At 47.0% G+C, this 15,578-nt stretch overlaps 1 protein-coding gene across 7 annotated transcripts in view; it reads left to right on the forward strand.

Annotated features, from left to right (window-relative positions):
- The window catches only part of RAPGEF6 (Rap guanine nucleotide exchange factor 6), a 169,550-nt gene that overhangs the window by 36,769 nt on the left and 117,203 nt on the right, over nucleotides 1–15,578 (forward strand). For all 7 annotated transcript variants that reach the window (XR_010306358.1, XM_064161533.1, XM_064161537.1 and 4 more), the window contains exons 3-5: nucleotides 3,351–3,421; nucleotides 4,452–4,508; nucleotides 5,826–5,909. Coding sequence is in view for 6 of the 7 variants with exons in the window: in XM_064161533.1 (XP_064017603.1) it covers nucleotides 3,351–3,421; nucleotides 4,452–4,508; nucleotides 5,826–5,909 (212 nt within the window). In the remaining variant the exon portion in view is untranslated. The remainder of the gene's footprint in view (nucleotides 1–3,350; nucleotides 3,422–4,451; nucleotides 4,509–5,825; nucleotides 5,910–15,578) is intronic.

Consider the following 15,578-nt stretch of genomic DNA (forward strand, 5'->3'; position numbering starts at 1 on the left):
CTGCTTTATATAATGTTTTACTGCTGCTGAAATCTCCATGGTTTGACAGTGTCTTTGGTTTAGCAGCTGGTGGAGTTTTTTGTCAGAATGATGTGTCAGGGATGATAAAAGCTGGTGCTGGATGGAACTGGGGCTGCTGGTATCGGCACTGGGCCACACTTGCCTCGTGCCTGGGTTGGGTGATAGCATCCCCAGAGAGGCCCTGATTTCTGCTCTTCTGCTTGAGCACATGTTGCTTGATACAGCCTGTTCTTTCACTTGAAGTATGTGAAGAGACAGATGTCCTCTGCTTTTTAAACAGAGCAGCTGAGAACACCTCCAGTCATGAACCTGCTGCTGTGAGAACCGGAGGCAAAGAAAAGAAGGCATCGTGGGCAGCGCTGTGCAGGATCACTGTGGTTGTGGTGGTTGTGTTTCATAGAGTGGCAGAATGGTTTGGCTTGGAAGGGACTTTAGTATCATCCAGTGACACCCACCCTACTATGAACAGGGACATCTCCCACCAGAGCAGGTTGCTCAAAGCCTCATCCAGCCTGACCTGGAAACTCCTCCACAGTGTTAGGTTGATGCCTCAGAGACCCTTTGGCTGCCAGCAGCCATCTCTTACAGGCTGTGGTGTTCAAGCAGGAGCTGTGTTTGGACTCCCTGTACTCAGCACTGCTCAGGCCGCACCTTGAGTGCTGTGTCCAGTTCTGGGCTCCGCAATTCAAGAGAGATGTTGAGGTGCTGGAAGGTGTCCAGAGAAGGGCGACGAAGCTGGTGAAAGGTCTGGAACACAGCCTTGGGAGGAGAGGCTGAGGGAGCTGGGGGTGACCTTATTGCTGTTTACAACTACCTGAAGGGAGGCTGTGGCCAGGTAGGGTTGGTCTCTTCTGCCAGGCATCCAGCAACAGAACAAGGGGACACAGTCTCAAGTTGTGCCAGGGGAGGTCTAGGCTGGATGTTAGGAGGAAGTTGTTGTCAGAAAGAGTGATTGGCATTGGAATGGGCTGCCCAGGGAGGTGGAGTCACCATCCCTGGAGGTGTTTGAGAAAAGCCTGGCTGGGGCACTTAGTGCCATGGTCTAGTTGATTGGACAGGGCTGGGTGCTAGGTTGGACTGGATGATCTTGGAGGTCTCTTTCAACCTGGTTGATTCTGTGATTCTCTTTGATGTTTCACTAAGACAATCAAGGTTGTGACAAGTCAGAGTTGGGGGATGAAAGTGAGATTGGACTGTGTGAAATGGTGCTTTGTGAATACCTCTGTTAAACATTCGTGGGTTTAGTTTTCAAGGAAGCCAGGGTGAGAGGAGGCTGCAAGGCCTTGTAGTGATGGGATGAGAGGAGATGTGTTGAATGTTGAGAAAGGGAGATTTAGACTGGAGATCAGGAGGAAATTCTTTCCAGTGGGGGTGGTGAGACACTGGCACAGGTTGCCCAGGGAGGTTGTGGGTGCCCCTTCCCTGGAAGTGATCAAGGTCAGGTTGGATGAAGCTTTGAGCAACCTGGGCTAGCAGGAGCTGCCCCTGCTTATGGCAGCGGGGTTGTGACTAGATGGCCTTCAAGGTCTCTTTCTATCTTGAACCATTCTGTGAATGACATTGCAGAAAAGAAGGCAGTTTTCCTGGCCTTCCATGGGCTGCCATTCCACCTGACCTTCCTTGGCCGTGACGCTCGGTGGCCGTGAGATGTCCGGGCAGCGCCGCGGCAGCCGAAGCGCTGTTGTGCAGCCGGCGCATTGCGAGTTCCGAGGGCAGCCAGCACGCTGCTCTGTCCTGTATAAACACGGTGTGAAGGCAGCGCTTGAAAATTCACAACATATTTTCCCAGGCTGAGCTGGAGGCAGTGCTCCGAGGAATAGAATGATGTTGTTGTGCCTGCCTTGAAGGCTGGCAGCCCACCTGTTCAGGACAGAGAATGACATGATGAATAGCCCCAGTGAGCTCTGCCCTAGCATGTGGTCTGTACCAGCAGCACGGATATTTTAGTGACTGAAGAGGATTCTGTGTAGTGAGGAGCTGGAACAGCTGTGTCTCCTAATTACAGCTTGGGCAGCAAGTCCAGCTTTTAAAGCGAGATCTTCTTCACTTTTCAAGCTGTTTGCTTCTGTGCTTGCTGATAGGTGGCACTGATGTGATGCTGAGTCTTGGTAGCAGGAAGGTGGAAGATAAATTTAAAACTTGGTTGCTTTCAGGGGACAAGAGGCAGTGGCGCTGAACTAGAGCAGGGTACATTGAGGTTGGACATGGGGAAGAATCCCAGGCTGGTTTGGATTGGAAGGGACCTTTAAAAGGCATCTAATCCAACCCCCTGCGGTCGGCAGGGACATCTGCAACTAGAGCAGATGGCTCAGAGCCCCGCACAGCCTGGCCTGGAGTGGTTCCAGGAGTGGGGCATCTACCACCTCTCTGGCCAGCCTCAGTCAGGATCTCATCACCCTCATAGCAGAGAAGATTTCTCCTCTCTCTTTTCGTTCTGAGCCATCACTCCTTGTGCTGTCACAACAGGCCCTGATTAAAAAGTCCAGAGTTCATTGCTGTGAGGGTGGTGAGACACTGAAATGGGTTGCCCAGAGCAGTTGTGGGCTCCTCATCTGTGGAAGTGTTTAAGACCAGGCTGGATGAGGCTTTCAGCAGGCTGGTTGGGTGGGAGGTGTCCCTGCCTATGGCAGGGTGTTGGAACTCGATGATCTTTAAGGTCCTTTCCAACTCAAGCTATTCTGTGATTCCTTTTGGCTGAAGAATATTTGGCAGTGGCTTCTCATGTTATGCTTCTGTCAAAGACTGGAGTGAGTCAGAGAGGCAGTGGGGTAGAGTAAATTTGTAGTAGTGCTAGTGGCTGGCTCTGAGGCAGACATGAACTAGCTTTTTCTCTCTAAACATAACACTTTTACTGTGAAAAGATCCTGTGGTTCTCTGCACCATATATACTGGCTAGACTGTGGTTTAGGTTTTCACTGAGGTTCTGTGCTATTGCTGAGCTGCTTCTGCAGAGTTTCCTTTTTAAAGAGGTATTAGAAGGTTTCAGCCATTTTTGTCTTGTTCATCCAAGGTCACTCTGGGGTTTTTTTCCACATGTTGTTTGCTGCTGTATCCTTTCACATAAATAATATTTTAAGAGATATCACTTATCTGTGTCACTTGAACTTTGCTCTTTTCACTGCTGCAGCTTAAGTGTGGACAGGGTTCTTCAAGCCTGCATGCGTCCTGTCCTGACCTATCTACTCCTCTGAGCTTTGTCTCCTCTGAGTTATGTCTCTTAGCCTGTGTAACTTGCTGCAGAACCTGAGGGGATAATGCTGAAGTGGTTAGATGCTGTGAATGAAGTTGCTCATGTCTTTTTTCCCCTCTTTTTTTCTTCTATTTTTTAGGACTTAAGTACTATCTACACTTTCCTTCATGGGCTGGACATACTCTCACACTTCAGGGAACATCAGCTAAGGTAAAGTAGAACCATAGAATTGTTTTGGAAGGGACTTCTAAAATCAGAGTTCAACCTTCAACCTAAGACCACTATGGCCACTAAACCATGTCCCCAAGTGCCATGTCCACCCATTTCTTGAACGTGTCCAGGGGTGGGAACTCCACCAGCTTCCTGGGCAGCCTGTTCCAATGCCTGACCACTCGTGCAGCAAAGAATTTTTTCCTTCTCTCCAACCTGAACCTCCCCAAGCACAATTTCAGGCCATTTCATCTCATTGTGTCACCCAATACAAGGGAGAAGAGACCAACCCCCACCTCACTCCAACCTCCCTTCAGGGAGTTGTAGAGAAGAATGAGCTCTCCTCGCAGCCTCCCCTTCCCCACGTTGAACAACTGCAGCTCCCTCAGCTGTTCCTCACCAGCTCTGTTCTCCAGACCCTTCTGTGGAGCTGTGTAGTGTTGCTCAGCACAGCTGCCATCTGTGACTGTGCTTTTGGGGAGATGAGCAAAGCTTTCTTCTGCCCGCACTTGGAGGTGGCCAAGTCTGTTGCTGAGTGAAGTCATTGCTGTAACGCGGTGTGAAATCTGAACTAATTAGCTTTGCTGAGAACCAAGGCAGAGCTTGCTCCCATTTGTCTCCAGAGTGCTGTACAGACAGTGCCCTGTGTCATCTCCAGATTACAGAACCTTTTTAATGCTTCAGACAATCTCAGAAGACATAAAGTGGAAGGGGCAGCAAAGCACAGAAAGCACGTTGGAAGTATTTGAGTTGCTTCGGTTCTGTTGCTATGGCTAATTCCAGCGTGTGGGAGTGATTTTCAGCTCTCTGGGAACATGCTGTGTGCTATCTGTTTGGATAATGAAGAGCACCATAATCATTTTAATTTTATGGTTAAGCACATCCTTTGTTGAGAACAGGGAAAAAAAAAAAAAGTGGAATTTGAGGTCTTAGAGCCTTAAAGCAGTTCTAGTGAAACGTGGTGATGAATGGCTTGTGATCTTTGAGGATTAATATTGAAATGAAACTTCTCCTCCTCTTCCTCCTTCAGAATAATGTCATCAAGTGCCCGCTATGAGAGGTACAAGGGCAACCAAGTTCTCTTTTGGTAAGTACACATCTCTGATTGGAGTTCTTGAGTAGCAGCCTAAACAGACTGACTGTGTTGCGTGTCGTAATGCAGCTCTTGTGTTTGCAGGAGTTGGAAATGGAAAGATTTACAGCCTGTCAGCTTGGCCATGCTGGGTGAGAGCTCTGACAGGAGGTGGTTGTAACAGTAGAACAGTGTGGACATTGGAGAGGTGCCCGCGAGTTATCAGCGCGGCTGCCACTGACACCAGAGCTGTGTCTGTGCAGGCAGCAGAGCCATGCAAACGCAGGTTGTCCCCTCAGCTGTCGGTGGGAGCTGTGGTGACAACTCAGTAGGTGGCACTCTTCCCCTGGAGCTGACACCAGCTGCTTCGGAGGAGAATCCTGCACTGGAGGAGTGATGGAGCTCAGACACCATCTCTTCTTTTAAATTGCTAGGATGAATATTTTAACTTCGAGTTCCTTTTGAGTTCCTGCTGGGAGGCAGAGTGCTTCTCTGTTATCCTCATATTCCAGCATTGCTTGTGGGGTATTCATCCTGTCACAGCTAATCCTGGCTTTCTGTGTAAGGCACATCTTCCACTACACCTCAGTCTCAATGAGATGCCACCTCTTAGTTTGTGTGGTGGGTATGTGTGACATGAACCTGCTCCAGCACCAGGCTGAAGAGTCCATTTGAGGTGGTGTGCTGGAAGAGGAAGGAGCTGTTGGTCTGTAGCTGGGATGTGTCAGTGCAGCGCTCGGAACTGCTGCAGCAAAACACAGTCACTGCTGTTCAGGACTACAGGCTGTAGGTTGAAATGTTGGCCTGTGTCCTGCCTGTCTGCCTGGGGTCAAATGGCAGCATAGGGGACAATCCTGCATCTGTCTGTGTGTTGCAAGTGTGGAGCTGGAGGAATTCGAGGCAGGAGTCAGCTGTACGGGGCTCAGATTTTATCTGTAACCCTTGACAGGTCCTTGCAGTGTTACTGCCCCTGTTGGATTCTGCATCCACTTCAACTTGGGATGAAAGCTTTCCTGCATTCCACTGCCACTGGAGTGAAATGGTTTCGTTGAAAATCAGTAGTCTCCTTTTAATATAATAAATTTTTAAGTCAACTTAAATGTCAAATTGCAAAGGCAAGGAAGTAGATGTGTTTAAAGTCAATTCTTGGTAGTGTTCAATGCAGTTCTTTCAGCTTTTCAGCCCACATAGCAAGCTGGTAGAGGGCTTATTAAACTGGTAGATGATTATTTTACTCCAGTAACATTTAGGAGCTGTTATGTGTAGTATATTTGGATATAGATTCCTCAGTGGCTGTAAGATAACAGACATCAATGATTTCTCTCCTTCCAGCTCTGAAACTATTGCAAGATGCTGGTATATATTGCTTTCTGGATCCGTGCTCATGAAGGATTCCATGTTTTTACCTCCTTGCAGGTATGTAAAGTTACTGTTATTTAAGGGAAGGCAAGATCTCTCTGTCTGATTTAATAATTGTTTTCTTATAGGGTGATGTTACTGTCAGTTTTTCCATTGTCTCAGGTTTTTGTTGGGTTTGGGCTATTTTTCTGAAGTTTGGCAATGGAAGAAGTGTTTGCTGATTTGGTTTCAATTCCCTTTCACTTTTTTCTGCACATTGCAATCTCTGAAAGGCTGCACTCGATGGGTTTTAAATATCATTTGGCCATTTAAGATTATGAGAGGACTCTTTGAGTAATTCATGTTGGGTACCTGTTTTGTATAGAGTTCTCTGTCTCCAGTGATGTGGTTGTGGATCACACAGCTTCTGCCATTGACTGGAGACTGTATTTAATGGCAGGTATGATTTGTGTGTGAAGCAAGAATAGAGGGGCCAGCAGCATTGGTTAGAATGTGTCAGGAGGCTGACTGCACAGTGACTGTTGTGATGTGATTTTGCTGAAACATACTATGCCTTGAGCTGCACCTTGCTCATGTAATACATTGAGGACTCGGAGTACTCTGCTTCACTTTGTGTCATTCAGAAATTGTGTAGATTTGCTTTGTTTGAAAGAGCCCTTTAAGATGATCCAGACAAAATACTAACCCAGCACTGCCAGGTCACCACTAAACTCTGTCGCTCAGCACCACATCCCCAGAGCTTATGAGTCTCTCCAGGGATGGAGGCTCCACCACTGCCCAGAGCAGCCTGTTTCAGGACTTGATAATAGTCCTGGGAAAGTAATTGTTCCTCATGTTCAACTTAAACCTTCCCTGGTGCAACTTGAAGCTGTTTCTTCTTGTCTTGTTGCTTGTTCTGTGGAAGAAGAAACAAACCCCCATGTGGCTCCAGCCTCCAGGGAAGTGTAAAGAGCCATGAAGTCTCCCCTCAGCTTCCTTTTCTCCATGCTGAACAACCCCAGTTCCCTCAGCTGCTCCTCACAGACTTGTGCTTAGCTATAGGCTGGGGGTTAAATCTTAATGCTGAAGAGTGACTGAGGTTTAACAGTGCCAAAGTGAGGACTTGGCAAGTTGATATTTGCATAAAACCTAAGTAAAATCATTATTGTGCTAAACTTGAGAAATAATTCACTTAAGAGCATCATTAAGGTTATTTGTGCTTTTATTTTACAAGAGAAAAAAAAATAAACAGAAGCAAAATAGCTCTGTTATTGCTAGCTCCCAAGATTACAGCTGGTTTTAGTCTGGATAATGAGGAAAAATAGCTGCTAGATGCTGAAAGGGTCACAGAGTTCTGTTAGACGAAGCTGCTGGCAGGTTGCAGTATGGATGTTGTGGTTCCTGGGATGATTGCTCCCTTATTTAGCAAGATGACATGAAAAGGAAGAGAATTCCCTTCCCTGCTGGGGAGTTAGCTTGTTCCCTCTCCAGGTTTTCACTGCAGTGGGGGAGAGAAAAGGATAAAATTCAAATGTCAGAGGAGCTTTGATGTGCTGGAGGTTTGAAGCAGCAATCCACATACATACGGTTAGATGAACTAAAATTGCTGCTAATTAGTTAGGAGTTAGGAAACACAAGAAGATGTTGAAAATCTTTTGAACTTTTGTTTCCCCAGTGCTCTTGGCTCTGGGGCCTACCTGTGATGTTGTCCTCTCCTTTGCTTCCTCCCTGGGGCCACACACGTGGATGGGGCAGGGAGGATTGATGCTTGGACATGAGAACAGGTGAACCCAAATCGTTTTGGTTGGAAAAGACTTTTAAGAGCATCAGGTCCAACCATTAACTCAGCACTGCCAGGTCAGCAGCAGCTCACTTCCCATTCTGTTCAAATGAGCTTTACTCATTGTCAACCTCCAATTTATAATTTAAAAGACCATGTTTTTTTTTCCTCCCCTTCTTCTAAGTCCAGTGGGGTAAACTGAAGTTACTTTTCCAGGTTTGAATTCCTCATACAACACATTTCTTAGTTAAGGGAGCTGTACAGCAGGCACTTAGAATTTTCATATGAAAAGAGTGCCTTGGATAATTCAGTAATATTCTTTCTTAATTGTAATTAGCACCGTTTTAATTACATTTAAAGTAGTATTTAATGTTATGCATTATTACTTGTCCCCAGCCAAGTTCCTGATTATGTGAGTCACTCTGAAAGGAGACTTAAATACCCATCTGGAAGGATGATATGTTCTCAGTGCTTCAGGTTTTACAGAGCTTTTCCTTCTGATAAGAAACAAAAAGGAGCTGGTTATTGGAGAAGAATCTGGGAGGACCTTACAGCTGCTTCCTGAAGGGATCCTACAGGAAGGCTGGAGAGGGACTTTTCATGAGAGTGCCTAGCAGTAGGACAAGGGGGAATGGTTTTAAGCTGAGGGAGAGTAGGCTTGGACTGGATCTTAGAAAGTTCTTCAGGATGATGGTAGTGGGACTTTGGGAACAGGTTGCCCAGAGAGATTGTGGATGTTTCCTCCCTGGAGGTGTTGAAGGCTGGGTTGAATGAGCCTTTGAGCAACCTGGGCTAGTTGATATAAACTACCTACCTAGCAACTTTTCTTTGATCACTCTGTGAGAAGCTGCTGTTAGAATGGATTGTTAGTGAGATACTTCCAGCCTTTTGTAAATAGACTGGAAGGTGATGATGATTTAATGGCTGTTTCCTGGTACCTCCTCCCAATACTTGTCCTTTCTGTCATCTACCCAGTGATTACCTTAACAGATAGGAGGAGGCTTAACTAGAAAATTGTAAGCTTAACCTGGTTAAGCTCTCCTCCTTTTGCATACTCTCATTTTCCAAGCCTCAATTTGTCTATTGCCAACTATTTGGTAGTTTCAGAGTCAACAGAGCTTTTGGGAAGCCCTAACTGTCTCCTGCAGATCTTTTGAAAAGAAAATACTCTCTAGATTCAAACCTGGGAGAGGCATAGCCCCACAGAAGCCTAAGAAGCCCATCAGTCACTGCTGTATTGTAACTCTTTGAGTGAGTAAAGGTATGAGCTGTGCTTCACTGTACTTGAGAAGGGCTTTCTGTTCAACCTGGATTGATTTGTATGCAAGATGTAGTTAAGAAATTGGCTTCAGAATTGGAAGGGTATGACTTGCATCCAGGTACAACGAATCTGTTCAATATTCTGACACTGATAATCATGATGAGAAAAGCTCTGTGTAAGAGATATATATATTTTGAAGGTAAGAAGCAGATCAATCCATAATATCAGGTACAAAGATGACCTACCCTTGCTTACTCTGTTGCCTGGGGAATGGATTTATCAATAGATTTAGCATAGTAGTAAAAGAATTTGTTTCTAAGTTGAAAGTGATGGCTGGAACAAAAGAAGAAGCTTGAAGGGTTTTGTGGAGGGAAAATCATGTCAGCAAGTTAAAGAGTCTTTGTGTTAACCTTGCTTGTTAATCAAGATAATTCATGTGAACAGGACATTTGAAGGAGATTACTCACAGCAAGATTAGCCATAGGAAATATATCAAGGGCCTGGAGGAACTTCTGAAGCCAATTATGTGGATGTCAGCCTCCTACAGCTGTGAGAATTGAACCTCGGAGGGAAAAACACAAAGTCTTGAAACATTCAAGATGTAGTCTTGTTAAAAACAAACACTTCTCTTTTCTGAGCTCTTCCAAGAAATTCAGGAGCAGCCCTTCCTAGGTCTCATGAGTGGAGGAAATGGGAATCATTGCCCTGCTCAGGTAGTGCATTTCTGAGCTAGAAACACTTAACCACCACGAGTCTGTCTTGATTGAAGTGCTGTGGTATTTTTCATGAGTGGTGGAGATGCATCAGTGGCTCCAGAAGCCATTTCTCTTTCTCATCTTCACTAAAAGAATCTGGCACAAGTGCTTGGACTGAGAAAAATGTCATAATGGAAGAACAGTGACTTGGGGTGAAATTGTTCTAGCAGCTTCTTGTACCAAGCTAATATTTGTGAATGACTAAGTTACAAAATACACCAAATAGTATTTCAGTCTGTTCTGTAGAGTCATGGAGTTGTTCAGGTTGGAATAGAGCTTTTAAGGTCATTGAGTCCCAACCATATGTGAAGTACCAGAAGCACAGGAAATTCTGTGCCTTTGCAGACTGTCAGTGTTGGTGAAGAAGAGCACAGGCTTAAGAGACCTGCAATTTGCATGACTTAAATTCCTTGTGTTTTAAAATTCTTTGACATTTCTGGATGTGACTTTTTGCTTTCAAGTATATTTATCCCTCAAATATACAATCTAAAGCCAGATCAGTTTTACTTCTAAAAGCTGCAGTGCTGTTTTCTGCAAACTCTTGTCAGTTTGTGCTGTTCATTGAAAGACTAAATGAGCAGCTCAGAGCTGCTGCATTCCCCTTTTTGGCCAGTAAAAGGTGTCCTGGCATTTTTATCCCACTGCTTCTTCCTGCCCGGATTTAACTTCCTTGAATACTTTCTGCCTGGGCTGCAGCTGCTGGAGCCATGCTCTGTCCCAGCACTCCTGGGTGTCCTGGGTTAACACAGCCCACTCTCACAAGCAAGCCCCCTGCCCCACACACAGACAGGAGGCAAATCCTAGGATGGCTTAGGTTGGAATCACAGAATGCTAGGGGTTGGAAGGGACCTTGAAAGCTCATCCAATCCAACCCCTCTGCCAGAGCAGGATCACCTAGAGCAGAAACACATCCAGACAGTTGTTGAATATCTTCAGAGAGGGAGACTCCACAGCCCCCCTGGGCAGCCTGCACTTGGAAATGCCCAGGACATGTGCAGCATAAAGTATCATGAAAGCCCTGCTGCATGCATTGCTGAAACTCTTAGTCTGCTGTTCCCCCCCCCCCATTTCCTTACTCTGTCTTGTTTTTAGAGGTGATTTGGGCTGCTCAGTGGTTTGCAGTGCAATGGGAAATACTGCAAAGGTTTCACAGAATGTCAGGGGCTGGAAGGGACCTCCAAAGCTCATCCAGTCCAACCACCCTGCCAGAGCAGTCACCTATACTGGATCACACAGGAACACATCCAGGCAGGCCTTGAATATCTCCTGAGAGGGACACTCTACAACTCCCCTGGGTAGCCTGTTCCATTGTTCTTCAGCCACACAGTGAAAAAATTCCTCCTCATGTTTCTATGGAACTTCCCATGCCTCAGCTTCCACTCATTGTCCCTTGTGCTGTCATTGAGCATCACTGAGCAGAGCCTGGCTCCAGCATCCTGGCACTCACCTTTACATATTGATAAACATGAATGAGGTCACTGCTCAGGCTCCTCCTCTCCAAGCTGCTCTCTCAGGCTCTTGTCATAAAGAAGATGTTCCACTGCATCATTTTTGTGGCTCTGTGCTGGACTCTTTCAAGCAGTTCCCTGAAGTCCTTCTTAAACTGGGAAGCCCAGAACCAAACACAATATTCCAGCTGTGGCTTCACCAGGGCAAGGTAAAGGGGGGGAAGAATCTCTCTTGACCTACTAACCGCAGCCCTGTTAATACACCCTAGGGTGGCATTGGCCTTCTTGGCCACAAGAGCACATTGCTGGCTCATAATTGCCCTTCCATCCACTAAGACCCCCAGGTCCTTTTCTCCTTCACTGGAAGGGACCCTGGAGGTCATCTACTCCAACATTTGAAAGCTCTTTGCAACAAACTCTTGTAGATTGTTTTTCTGGTTTTAGTAAGACAACTCAAAGCTTACATTCCTCTGCTTACCCAGGCAGGTTTTATACTCAGGGCTGGGTGAGAAGCAATGGTTCTTCAGTCCATTTGTGGCTCTAGATGAGGTGCTCTTTTCCCTGGGTATTTCTCTAAGTGGTGGCTCTAACTTGTGGCATTGTTTGACAGCCAGCAAGTGAAACAACAGTGTGGGAATGTTACCAATAAGTGTGTTTTGTAAAGCTAATTAATTCAGATCGGCTTGTTCATACTGAAACTCTTCTGGCAGTGCTAGGGCTCTGATGGAAATACTCTGAGGAAAAGGAATATGACTGGGAAGAGTCACTGTATGGTGAGAGGCCATGTGTCCTGGTCTGCTGGAGGTTCTGCTGTTAAGGACTGAGAAGATCGTAGAATCATTAAATGGCCTGGGTTGGAAGGGACCTCTGAAGGTCATCCAGTACAGCTGCCATGCAGTCAGCAGGGGCATCCTCAACTAGATCAGGTTGCCTGAGCTCACCTTGAATATCTCCAGGAATGGGGCCAAAGTCATCCTGGCCTGGCTCAGGAGCAGTGTGCCCAGCAGGACAAGGGAGGTTATTCTGCCTCTGTGCTCAGCATTACTCAGGCCATACCTTGAGTGCTGCATCCAGTTCTGGGCCTCTCCATTCAAGAGAGATGTTGCAGTACTGAAAGGTGTCCACAGGAGGGCGACAAAGCTGGAGAGGGGCCTGGAGCAGAGCCCTGTGAGGAGAGGCTGAGGGAGCTGGGGGGGTGCAGCCTGCAGCAGAGGAGGCTCAGGGCAGAGCTCATTGCTGTCCACAACTACCTGAAGGAAGGCTGTAGCCAGGTGGGGTTGGGCTCTTCTGCCAGGCACCCAGCAACAGAACAAGGGGACACAGTCTCAAACTGTGCCAGGGGAGGTCTAGGCCGGGTGTTAGGAGGAAGTTGTTGTCAGAGAGAGTGATTGGCATTGGAATGGGCTGCCCTGGGAGGTGATGGAGTCACCGTGCCTGGAGGTGTTCAAGAAAAGCCTGGCTGGGGCACTTAGTGCCACAGTCTAGTTGACTGGCCAGGTCTGGGTGCTAGGTCGGGCTGGATGATCTTGATTCTATGATTCTCATAGTAAAGAACCTGCTCTTAACATCCAGGGTGTTGCAGGTTAACATCAGGTCTTTCATGCTTTGACATGAAACAGCCTTCTGAGAGAGCCAAAAGAATGTATTTGTACTTGTCACAACTAAATGACCAAATAATTTTGTCCATCATGCCCCCCACCCCGAAATTTCATTTTTCCTCTCTTCATAGTTTGTTACAACAGCTGCCTGGGGAGGTTTTCTCAGCTGCAAGGGACGCTGATGGCACCCCAGACATTTTTATTTATTAGTTAAACTAAAAAAGTCCAAGAGAGCAGAATGTGGAATCCAGGGGCAGTGTCTAGTTCACTTATATCTAAACCAGACTTTTCCCAAGACTAAGCAGGCAGCCTGGAACAGTTGCAAAGCTTCACAAAAAGTGGTAGGTAACATACAGGCTTCTTCATGTTCAGAGCTTAGAGTAATTAGGGTGACATCTACAGCTTGCAGCCTTGCAAATCGAGCAGTGTGTTAGGCAGCCTCCAAAATCGTTCCCAATTAGAACTTTCAGCTGAAGAGGTAAACCTGCTAAACGTTGTTGTTATTGAGAGCTAATGCAAGCTAAAAAATAGGGGGGGGGTTGATGAGTGAGCATTAATTGCAGGGGGTGTTTTGCATTCAGCCATCTATCTTATGGTTTCAGGTTTCCTTGGAACCATTTTCTGATGGAGTTAAGTGTTCTGATCTCTCTGTTATTAAGTTACTTTGAAATGCCCAGGACTTGTGCAGTGTATGGTATGATGGGCTGCAGCAAGAGAAGTGTGGCCAGCAGGACAAGGAAGAGGATTCTGCCCCTTTACTCTGCTCTTGTCAGACCCCACCTGGAGTACTCTGCACAGTTCTGGAGCCCCCAACAAAAGAAGGATATGGAACTGTTGAAGCGAGTCCAGAGGAGGCCACAAAGATGCTCAGAGGGCTGCAGCAGCTCTGCTGTGAGGACAGGCTACAAGAGCTGGGGCTTTTAAGCCTGGAAAAGAGAAGGTTTCAAGGAGACCCTGTAGTAACCTTTCAGTATCTGAAGGGGGCTACAGGAAGGCTGGGGAGGGACTATTGACAAGGTCTTGGAATGACAGGATAAGAGTAGTGGGTTTCAACTGGCAGAAGGGAGATCCAGACTAGATATTAGGAAAGGGTTCTTTGCAGTGAGGGTGGTGAGACACTGGCACAGGTTGCCCAGGGAGGTTGTGGCTGCTCCCTCCCTGCAGGTGTTCAAGGCCAGGTTAGATGAGGCCTTGAGTGACCTGTTCTAGTGAGAGATGTCTCTGCCTATGGATGAGCTTTGAGGTCTCTTCCAACCCAAACCATTCTGTGAAAGCTCTGCTGCATGCACTGCTGAAACTCTTGGTCTGTTGGTTTTATTTCTCTTCGTTTCCTTATTCTGTCTTGCATTTAGAGGTGACTTAGGCTAATAAACAGAAATGTCTGGGGTGCCATCAGCATCCCTTGCAGCTGAGAAAACCTCCCCAGGCAGCTGTTGTAACAAACTATGAAGAGAGGAAAAATGAAATTTCAGGGTGGGGGGCATGATGGACAAAATTATTTGGTCATTTAGTTGTGACAAGTACAAATACAGCCTCTCTTCTTTTGACGCTCTCAGAAGGCTGTTTCATGTCAAAGAAGATCTACTGTTAACCTGCAACACCTTGAATGTTAGGAGCAGGTTCTTTACTATGAGAATCACAGAATCAACCAGGTTGGAAGAGACCATCAGGATCATCCAGTCCAACCTAGCACCCAGCCCTGGCCAATCAACCAGACCATGGCACTAAGTGCCCCAGCCAGGCTTGGCTTCAACACCTCCAGGGATGATGACTCCATCACCTCCCTGGGCAGCCCATTCCAATGCCAATCACTCTCTCTGACAACAACTTCCTCCTGACATCCAGCCTAGACCTGCCCTGGCACAGCTTGAGGCTGTGTCCCCTTGTTCTGTTGCTGGTTGCCTGGCAGCCGAGACCAACCCCAGGTGGCTGCAGCCTCCCTTCAGGTAGTTGCAGACAGCAATGAGCTCTGCCCTGAGCCTCCTCTGCTGCAGGCTGCACCCCCCCAGCTCCCTCAGCCTCTCCTCACAGGGCTGTTCTCCAGGCCCCTCACCAGCTTTGTCGCCCTCCTGTGGACACCTTCCAGTACTGCAACATCTCTCTTGAATTGAGGAGCCCAGAACTGGACACAGCACTTAAGGTATGGCCTGAGAAGTGTTGAGTCCAGGGGCAGAATAACCTCCCTTGTCCTGCTGGGCACACTGCTCCTGAGCCAGCCCAGGATGCCATTGGCTGTCCTGCCCACCTGGGCACACTGCTGCCTCCTCTGCAGCCTACTACCTATCAGTACCCCCAGATCCCTCTCGGCCTGGCTGCTCTCAGCCACTCTGTCCCCAGCCTGTAGCACTGCTTGGGGTTGTTGTGGCCAAAGTGTAGAACCCTGCACTTGGCCTCATGCAGTCTCATTCCTATTGGCCTCTGCCCACCCATCCAGCTTGGCAAGGTCCCTCTGCAGGGCTCTCCTACCCTTCAACAGATTGACATCTGCTTCTAGCTTGGTGTCATCTGCAAACTTACTGTTGCTGATTCAATCCCCTGGTCCAGATCACCAATAAAGATATTGAATGAAAAGTAAGCCCTGACCTGGGGAAAAGAAAACAAAACAAGTCACATTTTCATCTATTTAAAAACCCAAACACCACATCCATTTCTTATGCAACTTGTCTCTGCCAGACTAAGCTGGGCACAAACTGTTTTTTGCAATGAAGAAATCCAGGCAGGTTACTGGATGTGTGAGGTCACAGGGTGCTCTCTTTGCAATGGCAAAGAAGTACAATTTGTCTTCATCTTTCTGCTCCTAAGAGCAGCCTGACAGGCAGACAGGCAGTTTGAGAGACAGGTGCATTCATAAGAACAAAAGATCTGCAAAGAATCACAACCCTTTTGGTTGTTGTGCTGTGCTAAA

The sequence above is a fragment of the Pogoniulus pusillus genome, chromosome 22, assembly GCF_015220805.1.
Source record: "Pogoniulus pusillus isolate bPogPus1 chromosome 22, bPogPus1.pri, whole genome shotgun sequence".
NCBI lineage: Eukaryota > Metazoa > Chordata > Aves > Piciformes > Lybiidae > Pogoniulus > Pogoniulus pusillus.